Consider the following 20,832-nt stretch of genomic DNA (forward strand, 5'->3'; position numbering starts at 1 on the left):
TTCTCTCTTCCCCCTTCTTCCTGGAGAGAGAAGCTTCAGGATCCAGATGGCAGACTTTTAGGCTATTCCAGGGGCAGGTCCTGAGCAGGAAGGGGCCAATAGGCTGAAGAGAGCACCATGGGGGTGGTACATCCAGTGGAGTGGTCCCGTTTCCCCCACCTTGGGCCAGCCTCACAGGGCTCTAATGTGTGATGGAAAACAGAAGAGCATTCTCTAGGAATTCCCGCAGGAGTAGGGTCACCAGGCAAGGTCTGAGAAGCTCTCAGCCGAGGCCGGGGTCTCATCTGCCTGATGCTGTCCCCTCCTCAGATACTTGCAGGGGCTGCTGAGTCACCGGTGGTCACTTCAGGAATCCAGCCCCCTCCAGCTGGGAGAATATGGCCTCAGAAAGGAGGCAGGGTTCCCTCCCCTCCTGCCTGCTCCCCTCCCCCCACCACAGAACACAGGGTGGGCTCTTTGGGAGCTGGGAGGCCAGGTCACCCTAGGATCTGGGAAGGCAGCAGGTGGGGAAGATGAATCATGGCCCGCCCCCGTTCCCCAGAGGGAGGATGCGAGTCCCAAGGGGATTCAAGGCTTCCTGAAGTCCCACGGCATCTCCTGGCTCCCAGACCAGTGTCCCCTCCCTTCGCTGGGCCACCCGGCCTCTGCTCTGTGGTGAAGCCAAGGGGTGTGCAGGCCCACGGCTTGGAGCATTTCTCCACAAGTGGCGAGATGAAACGACTAGTGGCTGATCCCTCCCTCATTGTTGCATCACCTTGCTTAGTTTTTCTTGGGCTCTTGGCCACTCTCCCCTCACCTGGGGGCGGGGGTGGTGTGTGTATGTCAGCTTGTTCTCTGCCCTCCTCCCCAGAGGGTCAGCTCCAGGGACGACAAGGGCATCTTACGTCCATCCTATTCAGGGCATTTTCCCTGCACTTACAGGTACTCGGTTGGTGTTGGAAAGATGGCTGAGTCTGCCCCTCCTTGTTGAATGGGTCTGTGATGTTAGGTCACGGAACTCGGAAGAGTCCAGAGCTCACCCTCTGGGGACTCTGGGAAGATCCTTGTCTCACTGTGCTGAGTGCTGGGGCACTATCTGAGGGCGGTGGCCCTGCTGATGGAGGAGGAGCAAGCGCTGGCCTGGGGGAAGGGAAAGGTGTGAGTCTGGGAGAGGTGAGATTCATCCAGCACTGATCCACCCTGGGATCTGGGGGAGGAGGGCATGGCAGCTGCTGACCTGGGTGGGTCATTGTCTGCAGACTCAGGGATCTGGGGTGTTCTGGGGAGAGTCACCCATTCTCCAGGTGACCTGGGCCACGTTTTTTAATCTCTTTGGCCTCAGTTTCTTCATCTAGACATGCAGGAACTTTCCATCAGGAGCTGTTCCTTTGCTTTCTTCACGTGGTCCTTAAAGGCAGCTATGAAAGGGCTTGTAAACCAAAGAGGGCTTTGCCCAGGTAGTGTGGTTTCCACCGGTGGCTTTGGCTCCCTGCCATTCAGGAAGGCTTTTCTCATCATGCAGCCATCTATTCGTTCCTCAACAATATTTTGTAATAGCATATGTCAATATGCCAAGGGTTTATTTACTGTTTTAGGTATGATTTGTTTATTCACAGACTTTAAAAACTTTTTATTTTATATTATAGTTGATTTATCGTACTGTGTTAGTTTCAGGTGTACAGCAAAGTGATTCAGTTATACATATATCCATCCTTTTTCAGATTCTTTTCCCATATAGGTTATTACAGAATATTGAGTAGAGTTCCTTGCGCTATACAATAGGTCCTTGTTGATTATCTGTTTTATATATGGTAGTGTGTATATGTTAATCCCAACCTCCTCATTTATCCATCTCCCCCCCCACCCCCGACTGTCACACCTTTCTCCTTTGGTAAGTTTGTTTGAGAAGTCTATTTCTATTTTGTAAATAAGTTCATTTGTATAACCCTTTAAAATATTTTACATATAAGTGATACATGATACTTGTGTTTCTCTGACTTACTTCGCTTAGTGTGATCATCTCTGGGTCCATCCGTGTTGCTGTGAATGATAGTGACAGGATAGGATCGGGCGGTAGTTCTACTTACAGTTTTTTTCAGGAACTTCCATACTGTTCTCTGTAGTGGCCATACCAGTTTACATTCCCACCAACAGTGTAGGAGGATTCCCTTTTCTCCACATCCTCTCCAGCATTTGTTTGTAAACTTTTTGATGATGGCCTGGCTGGTGTGAGGTGATACATCGTTGTAGTTTTGATTTGCATTTCTCTGATAATTAGCAATGTTTAGCATCTTTTCATATACTTTTTAACCATGTATACATCTTTTTTTTTGGAAAAATGTCTGTTTAGATCTCTATTTTTTGATTGGGTGATTTGTTTTGATATTGAGCTGCATAATGTTTGTATATCTTAGAAATTAATTCCTTGTTGGTAGCATCATTTGCTCCCATTCTGTCTTTTTGTTTTGTTTATGGTTTCCTTTGCTATGCATAAGTTTTTAATTAGGTCCCATTTGTTTTTGTTTTTATTTTCATTACTCTAGGGGATGAATTAAAAAAAAATACTACTGTGGTATGTCAAAAAGCACTCTGCCTATGTTTTCCTCTAAGAGTTTTATAGTATCAGTCCTACATTTAGGTCTTTAATTGATTTTTATTTTATTTTTGTATATGATGTAAAAGAATTATTTTACGTGTAGCTGTCCAGTTTTCCTGGCACCACTTATGGAAAAGCCTGTCTTTTCTCCGTTATAGTCTTGCTTCCTTTTGTCATGGATTAGTTGGCCATAGCTGCATGGGTTTATTATTGGGCTTTCTGTCCTATTCCATTGATCTCTAAGTCTGTCTTTGTGCCATACTGTTTTGATTACCGCAGCTTTACAGTATATTCTGAAGCCAGGGAGCCTAATTCCTTCAGCTCAGTTTTTCTCTCTCAAGATTGCTTTAGATTATCAGAGTCTTGTGTTTCCACACAAATTTTAAGATTTTTTTCTTCTAGGTCTGCAAAAAATGCCATTGGTAATTTGATAGGGATTGCACTGAATCTCTGTATTACCTTGGGTGCTATAGTCATTTCGACAGTATTGATTCTTCCAGTCCAAGAACACAGTATATCTTTCCATCTATTTGTGTTATCTTCAGTTTCTTTCATCAGTGTTTTATAGTTTTCAGAGTTCAGGTCTTTTGCTTCCTTAGGTAGGTTTATTCTTAGGTGTTTTCTTCTTTTTGATGCAGTGGTAAATAAGATTGCTTCCTTAATTTCTCTTTCTGATCTTTTGCTTTTGGTGTATAGGAATGCAACAGATTTGTATTATTTTTTTATCGTGTGACTTTACTAAATTCACTGATGGGCTCTACTAGTTTTCTGGTAGCATCTTTAGGTATTTTGCAGTCAGACATGACTTAGCAACTGAAAAACAGCAACAAATGTATAGTATCATGTCACGTACAAACAGTGACAGTTTTACTTTGCTCCTAATTTGGATTCCTTTTTTTATTTCTCTGATTGCCATGGCTAGGACTTCCGAAACTATGTTGAATAAAAGTGGTGGAAGTGGACATCCTTGTCTTATTCTTGATCTTTCAAGGTTTTACTTCTGAATATGATGTTGGCTGTGGCTTTGTCATATATGGCCTCTATTAAGCTGAGGTATAGTCCCTCTTTGTTCAGTTTCTGGAGAGTTTTTATCATAAATGAATGTTGGAATTTATCAAAAGTGTTTTCTGCATTTTTGAGGTGGTCATATAGTTTTTATTCTTCAGTTTGTTAATGTGGTGTATCACACTGATTGATTTGCAGATATTGAAAAATCCCTGCATCCCTGGGGGAAATCCCACTTGGTGATGGTGTGTGATCCTTTTAATGTATTGTTGGATTCAGTTTGCTAGTATTTGTTGAAGATTTTTGCATCTATGTTTCTCAATGATACTGGTCTATAATAGTGTGTGTGTGTGAGAGAGATATCTTTGTCTGGTTTTAGTATCATGGTGATTGTGGCTTTATAGATGGATTTAGTAATGTTCCTTCCTCTGCAATTTAACTATATATACACACACACATATACACATATGTGTGTGTATGTGTGTGTATATATTTATTTATTTATTTATTTGTCTGTGCCAGGTCTTTGATCTTTGCTGTGTGATGAAGGATCTTCAGATATTTAGTTGTATCATGTAAACTCTCAGTTGCAGCATGTGTTAATAGGATCTAGTTCCCTGACCAGGGATTGAACATAGCCACTTGCATTAGGAACATGGAGTCTTAGCCACTGGACCACCAGGAAAGTCCCTCCTCTGTGATCTTTTGAAATCGTTTCAGAAGGATGGGTGTTAACTCTTCTCTAAATGTTTCATGAAACTCACCTGTGAAACCATCTGGTCCTGCACTTTTGTTTGTTGGGAGTTTTGTTTCAATTTCAATGCTTGTGATGGGCCTTTCGTATTTTCTATTTCTTCCTGTTCAGTTTTGGGAGACTGTACCCTTCTAAGAATTCATCTGTTTCTTCTAGGTTGTCCATATTATTGGCATATAGTTACTCATAGTAGTCTCTTATGACCCTTTGTATTTCCATGATGTTCATTGCAACTTCTCCTTTTTCTTTTCTGATTTTACTGATTTTATTGAGCACTCTTGCTTTTTTTTTTTCTTGATGAGTCTGGCTAAAGGATGATCAATTTTCTCTTTTCAAAGAGAAACTAAAAGAAACTTTTAGTTTCATTGGTCTTTTCATTGGTTTTGTTTATCTCTATTTCATGTATCTGTGCTCTGATCTTTATGATATCGTTCCTTCTGCTAAACTTTGGGTTTTGTTTGTTCTTCTTTTTCTAGCTGCTTTGGGTGTAAATTTAGTTGTTTATTTGGCAGTGTTCTTGTTTTCTAAGGTGAGATTGTGTTGCTGTAAGCTTCCCTCTTACAGCTGCTTTGGCTGTGTCCCGTATGTTTTGGATCCCCGTGTTTTGTTTTCATCATATCTAGGTATTTTTTTTTCCTTCTGTGATTTCCTCAGTGACCCATTGGTCATTTAGTACCGTATTGGTCAGCTTCCACATGTTTATGTTCTTTACGGTTTTTTTCTTATGGTTCATTTCTAATCTCATAGTGTTATGGTTGGAAGATGCTTGATATGATTTCAATTGTCTTAAATTTATCAAAGCTTGCTTTATGGCCCAGCATATGATCTATCCTGGAGAATGTTCTGTGTGCACTTGAGAAGAATGTGTGTTCTGCTACTTTTGGATGGAATACTCTATAAATATGAATTTAGTTCATCTGGTCTAATATGTCATTTAAAGTCTGTGTTTGTTTATCAGTTTTCTGTCTGGATGAGCTGTTCATTGATGCAAGTGCATGTGAAAGTCCCCCACAGTTACTGTTGATTTCTCCTTTTATGGGTATTAGCATTTGCCTTATAAGTTAAAATACTCCTGTGCTGGGTGTATATACATTTACAGTTGTTGCATCTTCTTGGATTGATCCCTTGATCATTATGTAGTATTTTTCTTTGTTTCTTATAACAATATTTTAAAATCAATTTTGTCTGACATGAGTATTACTATTACTATTCCAGCTTTGATTTCTGTTTGCATTTTCTATCCCCTCACTTTCAGTCTGTTTGTGTACCTAGATCTGAAGTAGGTCTCTTGTAGCCAGCATATGTATGGGTCTCGTTTTTATATCCATTCAGCCAGTCTGTGTCTTTTGGTTGGAGCATCTAATCCATTTGCATTTAAGGTAATTACCAATACGTACGTTCTTGTTGCCATTTTGGTAATTGCTTTGGGGTTGTTTTCGTAGGTCTGCTTTCTTCCCTTCCTCTTTTGTTCTTTTGTGATTTGATGACTATCTTTAGCGTTGTGTTTGGATTCCTTTTCCATTTTCCTGTGTACATCTATTGTAGATTTTTGGTTTACAGTTCCCATGAGGCTTTGATATAGCAGTTTGATATATAAACAAGATTGTATTAAGTTGCTGGTCTCTTAACTTCAATGTGTTTCCAAATATCCTGCACTTGTACTTTCCTCCCAGTTGCTGGTTTTGATATCATATTTGCATATGGATGATTGCCTGCCTTCACTGTATGTTTGCCTTTACCAGTGAGCTTTCCTGTTTGTGATTTTCTTGCTTCTAGTTGTGGGCTTTACTTTTCGCCCTAGAGAAGTTCCTTTAGCATTTGTTGCAAAGCTGGTCTGATGGTGCTGAATTCTCTTAGCTTTTGTTTGTCTATAAAGCTTTTGATTTCTCTATTGAATCTGGATAAAAGCCTTGCTGGGTAGAGTATTCTTGGTTGTAGCTTTTTCCCTTTCATTGCTTTAAATATATCATGTCATTCCCTTCTGGCCGGCAGAGTTTCTGCTGAAAACTCAGCTGATAACCTATGGGCATTCTCTTTTGTTATTTGTTGCTTTTTCCTTTTTGATTGTAATATTTGCTCTTTGTCTTTAATTTTTGTCAGTCTGATTAATATGTGTCTCAGTGTGTTCCTCCGTGGGTATATCTGTGTGGGACTCTCTGTGCTTCCTGGACTTGGTGACTGTCTCCTTTCCCATGTTAAAGAAGTTTTCAGCTATTATCTCTTCAAATGTTTTGTCAGACCCCTTCTCTCTCTCTCCTTCTAAGACCCTTATCATGTGAATATCGATGCATTTCATGTTGTCCCAGAGTCTTCTTTTTTTTTCATTCTTTTTTCTTCATTCTTTTCCATGGCAGTGATTTCCACCATTCTGTCTTTGAGCTCACTTATTTATTCTTCTGCCTCATCTATTCTGCTATTGAGTCCTTCCACTGTATTTTTTCTTTTGGTATGTTGTTATTTATCTCTGACTGTTTGAATTTTCTTTGTTAAACATTTCTTATATCTTCTTGATCTGTGCACTCCATTCTTTTCTCAAGATCTTGGATTATCTTTATTATCACTACTCTGAATTCTTTTTCAGGTCAATTGCCTGTCTCCACTTTACCTAGTTGTTCTTCTGGGGTTCCGTTTTGTCCCTTCATCTGAAACATATTCCTCTGCTGTTTCATTTTATCTAATTGCTGTGTCTGCAGTCTCACAGGCTTCAGGGTCGTGGTTCCTCTTGCTTCTGGTGTCTCTCCCCATCTCATCGTGGCTTCTTCTTTGTCTTTGGAAGTAGAAGATCTTTTCTTAGTAAATTCCACTTCTTTTTTGTCAATGGTTGTTCAGCAGTTAGTTGTGATTTTGATGTTTTCATGAGAGCAGGTGAGCTCAGATCCTTCTGTTTGCCATCTTGTCTGGGCAGACTTCTCAACAAATATTTTCTGAACCAGCTCCTCTGTGCCAGGGACTGTGTCAAAGCTGAGGCACAACTACAGAGCTCCAAATAGAGTTGAGGGGACAGAGGAAGGCAAGAAAATGACAAAGAGATAGGAAAACTCTAGGTGGTCAAAAATGCCATAGAAAAAATAAAGCCAGGTGAGTAATTGAGATGTGATGGGGTAGGGGGAGACGTGGGTCAAGGAGACTTTGGAGAAGGAGGTGGTGACATTCAAGCTGAGATGTTAATGGATGGCATGACATTCATGGCTGGTTCCCAGCAGGTGCTCCGTGGGTGTTTTTGAATGAATGAAGGCGGGAGGGGTGTCCGGGCAGAGAGAGCAGCACCTGCAGAGGCCCTGAGGTAGGAACTTGCCCAGGGTATTCCAAGAGCCTGTTCCCTCCAGCACCCCCATCTCTGTCTCCTTCGGTGGCTCTTGTGTCCCCTCAGGAACTTGGGGCATCTGGCCTGCCCACTGAACCCTGACTGTCCCCTTCCCCATGACATGGGAGACCACATGCTTGGCTCCCAGCAGATGGTGCTGTCCAACTGCTCCCTCCTTCAGGGTCCCAACAATCTTCCCGAGTCAAAGTCCCATCCCCATCGGCTCCCCGAGGGATGTGCTGGGCTGGGCAAGAGCACAGTGGGCCCTGCCTCACTTCACACTCTGCTTTGCCCCTGCCTAGCTGAGTGACCTTGGGTGGAGTATTAGTTTCCCAGGACCCCTGTAATGAAGCACCTCAAACTGGGTGGCTTCAAACAACAGAAATGTATTCGCTCACAGTTCTGGAGGCTGGAAGTCCAAATTCAAGGTGTTGGCAGGGCTGTGCTCCCTCTGCGGGTTCTAGGGGAGGGTGCCTCCTTGCCTCTTCCAGCTCCTGGTAGCTGCAGGCATCCCTTGCTTTGCGGCAGTGTCACTCCAGTCTCTGCTCCCTTCCCATGACCGCCTTCCCTCTGTGTCTCACACGTTATCCTCCCCTACAGACATCAGTCACGGGGGAATCAGGGCCCATCGTGCTCCAGGATGTCCTCATCTTAACTCCACATCTGCAACTTCCCTGTGTCCAAATAAGGTCGCATTCTAAGGTGCCAGGGGTGAAGGTTTAACACCTCTTCCAGGGGACACAGTTCTGCCTCTGATAGGTGGGTTATATGACCTCTCTGTGCCTCAGCTCTCTGATCTGTGAAATGGAATGGTAGTAATAGGGCTCATCTGCCAGGCTTGCAGGGCAGCCTAAATGGAATGATGGAAACCTCAGGACAGGGCCAGGCACTCAGTCAATGCTATTATTTCCATCTCCTGCGTGAAGACTTCCTGAGAGCTGGGACCAGGAGCTGGGGAGCAGATGGCCATGTCCGTGCCCAGAAGGACTTGCTGAGGCAGACTGGGGGCCGGGTGACCTGGGATATGGAGGCTTGGAGAGGCCCCTCCACACTGTCTGGATGGGAGGGGGTGGCTGGGTGCCTCTTCAGTGTGGTAGGATGAAAGCCCTTGACAAAAAGTGGGGAGTCCCATCTGCAGAGAGCTAGGGTGCCCAGCCATGGTAGGAGCCCACAAGGCCATTCAGATGTTTGACTGAGCCCAGACGACCTTTCAGACACAATCAGCCTGGAGATTCTGGGTGGGAGCTTGGGCTAGAAGCCTGGTGCAGCCCAGCAAAGACAGAGGCGTGTATGTAGACTCCCCAAAGCTGGGAGGAGCCTGCAACCTGACAGGCAGGGAAACTGAGGCAGAGAGCGAAAGCGACTTGTAGGGAGTTCACATCTAGAGGTGGGAGCCCTTGTCTCCTAGTCTCCCCACGGAGGGCCCCTGGGTGGGTGTGGGCACCAGAGGTTAGAGCCCCAGGGCTATACCCCAGTCCCTGAGGCTGCCCCACTTGCAGCTCCTGGTAACTACAGGCAGCTACCCTTCGAATGAAGCTAGGTTGGAATGACTTTGGCTGGTGGTCATTGTCACCATGCCCTCCACCCTCCATTAGCTTGTTCCCCACTCTGAGTCTGGCCAGACCCCCCTCCCAGGTCCCTGATGTACTTTCTGCATCCCAGAGTCCAACTACGCCCATCCCCTAGAGTGCTTACTTGTAGGCCAGAGGCGAGGGTATGGCCAGCCCCACTTTGCAGATAAAGGAGCTGAGACATGGGGTGGGGGCAAAAAATGGGCAGAACCTGGTGCCTGACTCCTTGGAGGTCAGGGTAGAGGCTGCCGCTCAGCCTTCTGGGCCAACCCCTAGGGTGGTAGGCTGGGAGACCCCGGGACCAAGCCCTTCCGAACAAGGCTCAGTGGAACCAGGGTCCCTGGGATCCTAGAGGAGGCCCCTCCCCCAAGTCTAGAGCTTATGGATTTGGTGGGGGCTGCAGGGAATAATCTCCCTCTGGGTGTGGTCTGGCCAAAGCTGGGGGCCTCAGAGGATAGAAGGGGGCATCAGGGCTGACCCCTGCAGCAGCCTCCTCCCCACACTGTCTGTATCTATATTTATCCCTACAGTAGTCTGACTGCCTGTCGGGAGCACAGCATTTTCAGGGCACAGCAGCCTTAGTTAAAGTGGAGAAGTGATTTGTGTCAAAATGCTGGCCCCCTCCACCTTGACAAGAGCACTGGGCTGTTCTCTGGGGGCTGCATGCCTGCTGGCGGGGGCCAGTGCAGCAGTGGGTGGGCAGGGAGGGCCCCAGGGGGCATGAGCAGCTGGGGGCTGGACCCCCACACACATATACTTCAGAGAACCAGGGCTGTGGGACATGGGGATGGTGGGGCTGTGGCTGGAAGGTGGGACCAGATAAACTCTAAAGCCTTTCAAGCTCAGAGATTCAGTGAAGTCCTAATTTCTGGAATCCCAGGGTTCTGGATTCTTTGCATTCTAGTCGTGGGCCTCTGCAATTCCAAGATGCCATGGGTCGTCTCCCCTTCACCCTAACTCTTCTGTACTTTCAGCAAAGGTTTGTCGAGCTCGCATTCTATGCTTCTCTGCGGTCGGAACAACAGAGATGAAAATAGACCTGGATTTCCTAAGTCAGTGGTTGCAATATGGTGACAATTTAAGTGCATCCCTGTCTGGGGCCAGGGGCTCAGGGGGCGATTTGTAGAGCAGTCTCCAAGTTGTGTGTTTTTTTTTTAAAACATTTTGTTGAAGTATAATACACAATATAGAGCAGACTTCCCAGGTGTACAACTCAATGACTGTTCACAAACGGAAAACATCTGCGTTAGCACTCCCTGGACTGAGACACAAACATGACCGTCCCGAAGCCCCCTGGTAGCCCCTCCCAGTCACTCACACCCTCCCCCACTATCTTGCAACCCCTACTCCCAACAACATAGATTTGTTTTGTCTGTGTTTAACTTCACTGATGTAATGGACATGAACTTGGGCAAATTCCCAGAGACGGTGGGGGGTAGGGGGGCCTGGCATGCTGTAGTCCATGGGGTCGTGAAGAGTTGGACATGACTGGGCGACGGAACAACAGCAACAGAATGAGATGGTACAGGATGACGTGCTCCTTTGTGTCTGGCTTCCTCCACTCAGCATGTTGGTGTCCCTGTGCTTCCTTGGGCTCAGGGCAGTTCAGTCCACTGTGTGCGCAGTCATTGTTTATTTATCCCCTTTCCTGATGATAGGCACATAGGGGACTCCTGGCCTGGGGCTATCTCTGGAAGTTCTCAGGTGTGTCTTTTGGGGAACATACTGCATGTTTCTGCTGGGCATTGCTGGGATCGTCATAATGGATACCTTTATTTAGCTTTGTAAACGCTGCCAGACGTTTCTCCGAAGTAGTTGTCCCAGTCCTCACTCCTGTTGGTAGCACATGAGAGTTCTAGTTGCTCCACATCCTTGCCGACACTTGGTATTGCCAGCTTTTAAAACATATTTTTTTATTTACTCCCTTTGGCCACACCGCATGGCATGCGGGATCTTAGTTCCCCGACCAGGGATCAAACCCACACTCCCTGCAGTGGAAGCACGGAGACTTAACCACTGGACCAACTTTTAAGATTTTATCCTGGGGGTGGGAGCATAGCAACATTGATTTTGTTTGGTTTTGCTCAGCTGAGTTTGAAGAAGGAGAGAGCTAACTCAAGAAGAGGGAAGGGCATTCCAGGCAGATGGAACAACATGTGCAAAATTACGGAGGTGTGAAAAAGTATTGTTGGGACCCTGTGAACAGCATAGCTAGAACCAGAAATGTGTTGAGGCAGTGTGAGGTGGGGGGCTGTCAAGGTGAAGACTCAGAAAGGCCTATGACTTGTCCAGAGTCATATTAGCAGAGGCTCTGGAATGCAAATCCTTCCAAGCCTCAGTTTGCTCATCTGGAGAGTGGGAGTGGTGAGAGCTCCTTGCTCAAGGATGTTGTGAAGCTATAGAAGTTAAAGTCTGTAGCACACTGGGCCCAGTGCCTCAGGCAGGTGTTATTATTACTCTTGTTTTACCTCCTGTCTCTGTCTGCCCAGCCACACCACCACCTGTCTTCCCTGCCAGCTGACAGGATAGGAGTGGGCTCTCCTAGCTCCCTTGATTAGGAAGGGCTGGCTGAGAACTCCAGCCTCAGCACCTTGTTTTCCTGCCCCAGGCAGGTCTCCTAGGACCTGAAGGTTGCTCTGATGGTTAATCTTATGCGTCAACTTGGCTAGGCTATGGTGACCAGTTGTTCAGTTAAACACCTATCTGATGTTGCTTTTGTAGGTATTTTTCAGATGTGATTAGCATTTAAATCGGTAGACTTATGTTAATCCTCCATTACGTGGGTGGGCTACATTCAATCAATCAGAGGCCTTAAAAGAAAGGACTAAGGTTTCTCCAAGAAGAAGGAATTTGGCCCCAAGACTGCAACAGAGAAACCTTGCCTAGTTCCCAGATTTGGGACTCAAGAATACAAGATCAACTGTAACCCGAATTTCCAGCTTTGCATCTCACCCTGCAGATGTCAGACTTGTCAGCCCCCACAAATGCATGCGCTGATTCCTTAAAAGAAATCTCTCTTTATGCAGATATCCTCCTAGTGGTTCTGTTCTCGGGAGAACTCTAACACAGTTGCCATTTTTCTTCCTGGGTCTTCTCCTCTGGGAAATGGGGTGAAGGAGACAACTTAGATCTGGATGCATTCAAGGCACATTCCCACCCTGAAAGCTCAGTAAACACAGCCATCAGGGCCAGTGGGGACCAGGCATGTGGCTGGCCAACCAAGGGTTCCGGCTACCAGGGTGTCACCACCTAAGACCAGAGCCTACAGACTCAGAGGTCTGTCGAGACACAGCAGGAACTCAGTGTGTGAAGCTGGCAGGGCTTTTATGGGGACCAAGTATGATGACTGCCTCATTATGCCAAGAGTAGGCTAAACCACAGCCATCCCTGGGTGTGGTCAGCCACTGGGGGCCATGGAGCAGGTTGGTGTTCAAAGTGTGGTCTCAGATGGGCCGCCTCAGTGGCACCCAGGAGCTTATTGGAAATGCAGACTCTTAGCTCCCTCCCCAGACCTGTGGGCACTGGCAACTGCATTTTAACAAGATGCCCCACCTACCCACCCCTCTGGGATCTGTGTGTCCTGAACCCACTGCTAGTGTCACCAGGAACGTGAAAGTGTCAGTTGCTCAGTCGTGTCTGACTCTTTGAGACCCCATGACCTGGAGCCCGCCAGGCTCCTCTGTCCATGGAATTCTCCAGGCAAGAATACCGGAGTGGGTTGCCATTCCCTTCTCCAGGGGATCTTCCCAACCCAGGGATCAAACCCAGGTCTCTTGCATTGCAGGCAGAATCTTTACCGTCTGAGCCACCAGGGAAGCCCTGCCACCAGGAGGGCTTGTTAAAACACAAATGCCACTCTGGGGACTCTGACTAAGCGGGTCTGTTTGGGGCCCAGGAACCTGCAGGAGGGAGGGAGGAGGCCCAACTGGGAACCAGAGTTGGAGCGATGACAGTAGAGGCCACTCTGGGAACCTCTGCTGTCAGTGACCAGACCCCAGTGAGCACGGTCTGCTGCCGGAATGAAGGCTCAGATGCCCTCAGGATCCTGGGGGCCATGGCCCAGGAGTGTAGACCTTGAAGTGTGTGGGGTCTGAGTCTATTATTCCCTCCCTGACCCTGCATTCACCATCCTGGTCTCCCTTGGCATCTCTGAGCTGTGTCTTCCAGCTGAGAAGGGGAGCCTAGGACCATATACTCAACCAGTTTTAACCGCTAGTCCCCTTTATACGCACTATAAACCTCACAGGTCTGTCCCCCTGACCCCAGCCATCTGGAATCACTGCTAATAGCAGGAGCTGCAGAGTGTCATTCTAAGCGCTTCACCTCACTTAATCCTCGATATCAATACCTGATGAAAGTGCTTTTATTGTTCCTTTTTTTTTTTTTTACAGTTTCTGTATCTTATTTATTTAATTTTGGCTGCACTGGATCTTCATTGCTGGATGCAGACGTTCTCTAGCTGTGGTGAGAAGGGGCTGCTTTTCATTGCAGTGCACAGGCTTCTCATTGCAGTGTCTTCTCCTGTTGCAGGGCAGGAGCTCTAGGCACGAAGGCTCAATAGCTGTGGCCCATGGCACTTAGTTGCTGTGAGGCATGTGGAATCTTAACAGGGATGGAACCCCTGGCCCCTGCATTGGTAGGAAGATTCTTAACCTCTGGACCACCAGGGAAGTCCCTGTTCCTGTTTTTTATAGAGAGGAAACAAAGACCAGAGAGGTTAAATAAATTGCCTGAGACCAAACAGCAGGTAAATGAAAGCCCCAAGGATTCAAACCCCGACGGTCTGAGTCCAGAGTCTGTGCTCTCAACTCTGGTACAGTACTGTCCAGAGGACCTCACTCCTATCCTTGTTAACTTCCACGACAAGTCTAGAGCATCACTTCGTGCGGTTAGCACTGAAAAGAGGATTTCATTTTTTAGGTGTCAGGTTGAGCAGGCTTGTTCAGAGGGCACACGAGGCCCCCAGTTCTGACAGGCCACCTGCTGTTGCACTTGCCCCCTGCTCGCCACCAGATGAGACTCTGCAGTGGAGGCTGCTGCCTCCCTGTGCAGCACCTCCCATTTCCCTCTTCGCCATCTGGGTCTCTGTCTCCACCCCCCGCCGCTGCCTCCCCTGCCCCTGCCATCCCTCTCCCCGCGCCTGCCCCTTAAGCCTGCCCCTCTCAGTGTCTCCCATCACTGTCCATCTCTGAATTGGGGTTTCTGCAGGCCACCTTGGCGTCTCTTCCCCACAGTGGGTGGGGTGCATAACCCAGCTGCTGGGTCCTGAGCCACTGGGGTCAGCAGTGAGGGAGAAGGATGGAGTTGGGTGGCCACAGCTCTTAGCCTCAGCACCATCCTTCCCTGGCACCACTGCCCCTTCTTGAGCCTCAGTTTGTACCTCTGTGAAGTGGGACTGTGAACCCCTCTAGTGCTGGCCTCTTGGAGCAGTGATGAGGGTCCCAGGATTCAGAAAGGGCTTTGTGGTCTCTTGAGTGATGTGTGCGGTGTGGCAGTGGTTGTGATTCCTCTGGGGCTGGCGGGGGAGGGGGCGGTCCCTCCCTCATTCATCTGGCACGAATTTATCCCACACCTGCCCACAGTGTAAATGCTCTTCTAGGTGCTGGGAAAACTGTGGTGATCCTTCCCTTGTGGAATGTACACTCTAGAGGGCCAGGCAGCACACAAGGCAGATGGACAGATAGTAAAATGCTTGTGTATCACATTGATCTGCGGGGAAAATGGTGTGGGGCTGAGAGTCCATTTGCTTGGGTGACCAGGGAAGGCCTCTGGGGGGGTGACATTAAGCTGACAACTAAGATCTGTCGTGTGAAGAAAGGCATCTCTGGCAGGGGGAAGAGCAAGTGCAAAGGCCCTGAGGCAGGAGCGAGGTTGGCACATTTGCAGAGCGGGAGGAGACCAGTGCGGCTGGGGCACAGGGAGCGAGGGCGAGCGTGGTGTGGGGGGAGGGTCGGGAGAGGATTTGGGTTGTGTGACCAGGAAGCGCAAGCCCTGGGAGATTTTCAGGGAGAGCTGTGGTAGCATCTGATTTGCATGTTTTTTCCTCTTAATTAACGTATTTATTTTTGGCTGTCCTGGATCTTCGCTCCATCTCTAGCTGCAGAGAGTGGAGTTGCAGAGCTCAGGCTTCCCACTGTGGTGGCTTCCCTTGTTGCGGAGCACAAGCTCTAGGCAAGCGGGCTCCAGTAGCTGCAGCTCCCGGGCTCTAGGTTACAGGCTCAGTAGTTGTGGCGCACGGGCTTAGTTGCTCCATGGTATGTGGGATCTTCCTGGATTAGGGATCTAACCTAAATGTGTTTCTTGTATTGGCAGGCAGATTCTTTACCACTGAGCCACCAGGGAAGCCCCTGCCCCCAAAGTGCACGTTTCAAGACTCCCTCTGGCTCTGGTGTGGAAAAGAGAGCCTGGGGTTGCTCAGGGAGGCCTGGCGTTGGCCAGGGGAGTGGAAGCGGGAGATGGGGATGACGCTGGGCACATCTGGGAGGCAGGGCTGACCACAGTAGTAGGACAGGGGGCGAAGGAAAGAGAGGCCAAGGATGGGTTCCTAGGTTTCTGGCTGAAACTGGAATGTTCTAGACGTGTGGCTCAGCACCAGGGTCCCTAAATTCTGTTTTTTCTGCTTAAAGAGTAAGATGCCTTAGAAGCCTGGGGCCAGTGGACCCTGTGGGAGCTTAAGCCTGAGTCTTATCCATTGTTGTAGCCCAAGGTGCTCAAGGAATGTTGACTGAATGCATGAAGGGGAATTCCCAAGTCCTGCCTGCTCTCGGCCCAGCTTTCTGTAAAAAGGAATACTATCCCTTCTGTATCCCTGCCTTCGGATTCCTTCCCTGGGGCCCTGGTCACCCCAGAAGGCTTATGTCCATCTGGGCCAGGAGTCAGGACCATCCGCAAGCGGGCCCTGGCTCCCCAGACCCCCTCTCCAGCCCGAAGCCTCCAATTACCTGCGGGGCGCGGGGCGCATGGGCGCTGCATCAGGGAGCTTTCTGCCCTGCCCAGATGCGCATGGCAGGCCCAGCCCTCCCTTAATGACACCTTGCCTGCCGGCCCTCTTGCTGGAGTAGGAGGGGAGGGGGCCCAGCCCAGCCTAGGCTGTGGTTTCTTTTTCCATTGCGTCAGGCCTCAGGGTCCGGCCCGCCTGCCCGCTGCCGGCTGGCACAGAGGGATCCACTCTGACCCCCCGCCTGCCCCCACTCCAGACACCATGTGTTCCCCGTTTCGGGCATCTAGAAGCTTCCAGCCAGAGGGTGAGTTGGGGATGGGGGACCTGCCCCTAACTGGGGGAGGAGTGCCCCTTCCCCACCCACCCATCGCTCCAGCTCTCTGGGGCCTGTGAGCTGATCCAGGTGGGGTGGCAGTGGGCTTTGAGGAGCCCCACCCAGTCCGACCCTCCTGTGGGACCTGGCCCTCCTGGCCACACCCTCAGCCAGGACAGAGCCAGTGAGGGGAAGGAGGACAGTGCAGGAACCGCGTGGTGATGGTGGCTCAGATCCGGGGGAGAGCGGGAAGAAGTGGCCCCTGAGTGATCACTTGAGTGCTTGCCTTCACACTTGTTAGTCTGGGGGCCTAAGTATTTGTGGGTATCTGTGTGTACATGCACCAGGGAGTGTGTGAACCTGGCCCCCCAGAAAGAAAACAGAGGTCTCTGACTTGGCAGTGGGGCGGATGGTGGCCCAAGTGGCATCTCAGCTGTTAGGAAGGGCGCCTGCGAGGTGGAGAGGAGGTGAGTGGGCTGGAATCCACTCCATCCGTGATGATGGGAGAGGCAGGGGTGTGGACAGGGTAACCCCAGAGGAACTAGTGACCTTGGGCGCTCTGGGGCTCTCTTAGCCTCAGGCTCTCTTGGGCTTGGCTGACACCCCAGATAGCCCCCACCTAGGTTCTAGATTCCCACCATGCCCAGCAGTCCCCCTGACCTGGCCAGAACGCCATACGTTGGCCTGGGAGTCAGGAGACTTGGCTCACGCCTGCCTCTGCTGGTTCCTGACTATGTGACCTTGGACAGGTGACTTCTGCTTCTGAGCCTCAGTTTCCTTATCTGCAAAATGGGAGTGGCTGTCATGCTTCCCCTCCCCATCCTCCATGGGTAGGTGTAAGCATAAACAGGTGTTCTCTCAGCCCCCTGGCAAGATGTCCTGTTTTTTAAAAAAAATACTTATTTGGGTGCACCAGGTCTTAGTTGCAGGACACGGGATCTTTAATTGGGGCATGCAGGATCTAGCTCCCTGACCAGGAATCGAATCCGGGCCCCCTGCGTTAGGAGCGCAGTCTTAGCCACTGGATCACCAGGGAAGTCCATGATGTATGTCTATGCGGGACATCACTATTCCCCATTCTTCTCGCTGAGTCGAGGATTTGCTCGCCCCTCCCCCACGGGGTACGGCCACCCAGCTGCACACAATGAGCGGGAGTGCGATGCTCCAGCCCCTCCGATGGAAACTAATTTTTACACGACATGAATAAATCCTGCAGGCAAATTGCAGTGCTGTCCTGATGCTCTGGGCTCGTGTGATTATAATGAGGTTCTAGGGACAGACGGTGGGAGGGAGGGGGCTGAGCACTGGCTTTGTCTCTGCCCAGATCCTCTGCCTGCCAGGCACGCCCCGGGCGCTGCATCTGGAGCCCCACACTCGCCCAGGCCTCCTGAGACCTGGGCCCAGCGAGAGGCTGGTGCTCAGGGAGTGGGCTGGGCCCTGGGTTGCCACTGTGACTCCATCCTTCTGCTTGGATGACAGCCACCTTCTTGCTGGCCTCCCTGCTGCCTCTCCTCTGTCTAACAACCCATTCTCCCCACAGGGGCTGGAGTGAGCTTTTAAAAACACAAATCAGATCATGTCACCTCTCTGCTTAAAACCCTCCAAGGCTTCCATCACTCTCAGAACAAAGCCCCGGCTCCCCCTGGGAGCCTCCAGCCCACAACACCTGGCTGCCCTCCAGGCTGGAACAGGAGCTCAGAGAGGGCTGAGGCTGGGCCATCTTCTTAACTGCTGGGCCCAGCCCTGGCACAGTTCTTGGGACTCAGCAGACGCTTGGTAAACACTCTGGAGTGAATGAGCGAGCCTCGGTGTCGCAAGGCGCCACGGTGTCAGTTGCTCAGGAGAAGCCCAGGTTTTCCTGGCAACATGAATGGGATGCCTGTGTCCACCGTGATGTGTCACTGCTCTGACAGGAGCAACTTGGACCTGCGTGTATCTCACGGGTAAAGCCAGACCAAAGCAGAGAACAACTTCAGGGACAAACTAAACCCTCACCTACAGAGACTCCTTTCTCTTGCTTTTCCTGCATTCTTTCTCCAGGCTTTGCCCCATCCCCACTCCCCTCCCCTCCCCAACACACACCCTTCTCTCTCCGCATCTTGAGGGCCCGGTGGTGCCTCCCCAGGGTGTGGAGGGCCACAGCAGATGTCTGTCCCCTTTCTGACCCTCAGCGTTGTCCCCCTAGACTGTGAGGCATTGCTGCCGCCGCCAGCCCCCATGGCCTACATACCCGGTGGAGGTGCCCCAGCCTCGGGGGCGGCCCCCGTCGGCTCCCAGTACTGCGTGTGCAAGGTGGAGCTGTCGGTCAGTGGCCAGAACCTGCTGGACCGGGATGTCACCTCCAAGTCCGACCCCTTCTGTGTCCTCTTCACAGAGACGGATGGCAGGTGGATGGAGGTGAGGCCCATTGGTGTGCAGATGCCCTGGGTGATGCGTGACGTCGCTGGGGAGCGCTCCCCCTGCCTCCCTGGGGTCAGGCCCTTGGAAGTACTTGGAGTGGGAGCTGGGGATTACCTGGAAAATTGTTATTCTGAGATGTTTATAATATTAGTTAAAATATTTATATTTGTTTATTATAATTCATTGGTGATGGACAGGGAAGCCTGGCATGCTACAGTCCATGGGGTTGCAGAGTTGGACACGGCTGAGCAACTGAACTGAATAATTTGTAGATTTAGGTTTACATAATTTTATATTTGGTGTTTATTATATTTTAAGTTACTGTTGTTGTTTAGTCACTCAATGGTGTCCGACTCTTTGCGACTCCATGGACTGTAGCCCGCCAGGCTCCTCTGTCCATGGGGTTTCCCAGGCAAGAATATTGGAATGGGTTGTCATTTTCTTCTCCAGGAGATCCTTCCAACCCAAGGATTGAACTCGTGTCTCCTGCATTGTTAGGTGGGTTCTTTACCACTGAGCCACCAGGGAAGCCCTTCAGTTACTATAATACTATAATAGTTACTATAATGGTTAAAAGAGAGTTTTGCAAAATGCTTGCTTCCATTTTTAAAATAACTTTCCCCGCTTATTCCTCAATGAGCACAGTCAGTGAGGAGCAAAGAGAGAAACAGGGAACTCTGTTAGGCTTTGGTCCCAGAGCTGAGCCAAGACCCAGCTCTGTTACTCCCTGCTGTGTGGTTTTGGGCAAGTGGCTATCCCTCTCTAAGCCTGTCTCCTCATCTGTGAAATTCTCTTTTTTTATGCCTACCTTCCAAGAGCCTCAGAGCTGAGGATGCTGATGGTGCCACAGCCAAGGATTTCTGAGCTAGAAGACTTTGGCCTGTGGACTGGGGAAAGATGTAGCTTAAGGAAGGATACTGGGAAATCCAAACCATTAACACTTTCAAGGTTTAAAAATGGCTTTGTTTCCTATTCCAAAAGGGATCTGTATGCATTGTAGTAAACTGAGACAATCCAGAAAATCAAAGTGGTTGGGAACTCACCTGTCAGGGAGAACCAGCTGTGAATGGTTTGGTATCCAGCCTTCCAGATAATTTTGCATGCATGTAAACTTTCCAAAATATGTCTCTTAATTTTCATAGTTATTTAATGAGGCCTCAGTGGGTGTTCCCTAGAACATACAGTGGTTTACAAAGAGTTTTCACAGATGTTGGCTCCTTCTTAGGATGCCAAGGAAATGGGCTTGTTGACCCATTTTACAGGGGGGAAAATGGGGCCCACAGTGGGGAGGGGCTGACCTGTCTCACCCAGCACATTGGTGATACAGCCAAAAGTGAGAGGTGGGATGTGGGGTCAGCCAAGGACTGCTGGGAGAAGCCTGAGTCCTATCTGCCAGATTTCCAGAACTCCCGCCCCACCCCTCAGGGGGTGATGTCTACCCCCTCCTCTCCCAGGCACCCACCTCCATTCACTCCCTCACCCTCCTCTACAATCTCTCTCCCACCCAGGCCAGCCACCCTGGCCAAAAATAGCCCGGGGCCAAGACCTCTTCCATCCCTGCTGCTCTCTGGCCCTTGGAAATGGAATGGGTGGGAGGAAAAATCAACACAGCCCAGGCCCCAAAATAGACGGTCACCCACTCCGTGGTTTGGGGCCTCAGTGCAGAGAAGCCAGGAGGCGGGGTTCCTGTCCCAGCCCCACCAGTGGCCCCCAGCGTACGGCCCTGTCCTTCCCCAGGCCTCAGTTTCCACTCTAAATGGGGGGTGGGGGCCGCTCAGTTCCCAGTTTTGACATCCCAGGATTCCGTGAAGGTACAAACATCTGCCTCCATGGGAGACAGGGAACCCCGACCTCACCTCCCCCTAAGTACCCCTCCTCCTTCTGTATCTTCTCTCGGCTTCATGTAAAACATGGTTTGAAGAAAGGGTTCTCCACAAATAAAAAGGAAGCAAAGTCACAGACATTCAAAT

The 20,832-nt window shown here is 49.4% G+C and overlaps 1 protein-coding gene across 1 annotated transcript in view; it reads left to right on the forward strand.

Annotated features, from left to right (window-relative positions):
* CPNE2 (copine 2) overlaps positions 1–20,832 on the forward strand; it is a 52,710-nt gene that overhangs the window by 2,165 nt on the left and 29,713 nt on the right. The window contains exon 2 of the mRNA XM_018062033.1: positions 18,648–18,859. Coding sequence (XP_017917522.1) covers positions 18,680–18,859 — 180 coding nt within the window. The 5' untranslated portion in view covers positions 18,648–18,679. The remainder of the gene's footprint in view (positions 1–18,647; positions 18,860–20,832) is intronic.

The sequence above is a fragment of the Capra hircus genome, chromosome 18, assembly GCF_001704415.2.
Source record: "Capra hircus breed San Clemente chromosome 18, ASM170441v1, whole genome shotgun sequence".
Lineage (NCBI taxonomy): Eukaryota > Metazoa > Chordata > Mammalia > Artiodactyla > Bovidae > Capra > Capra hircus.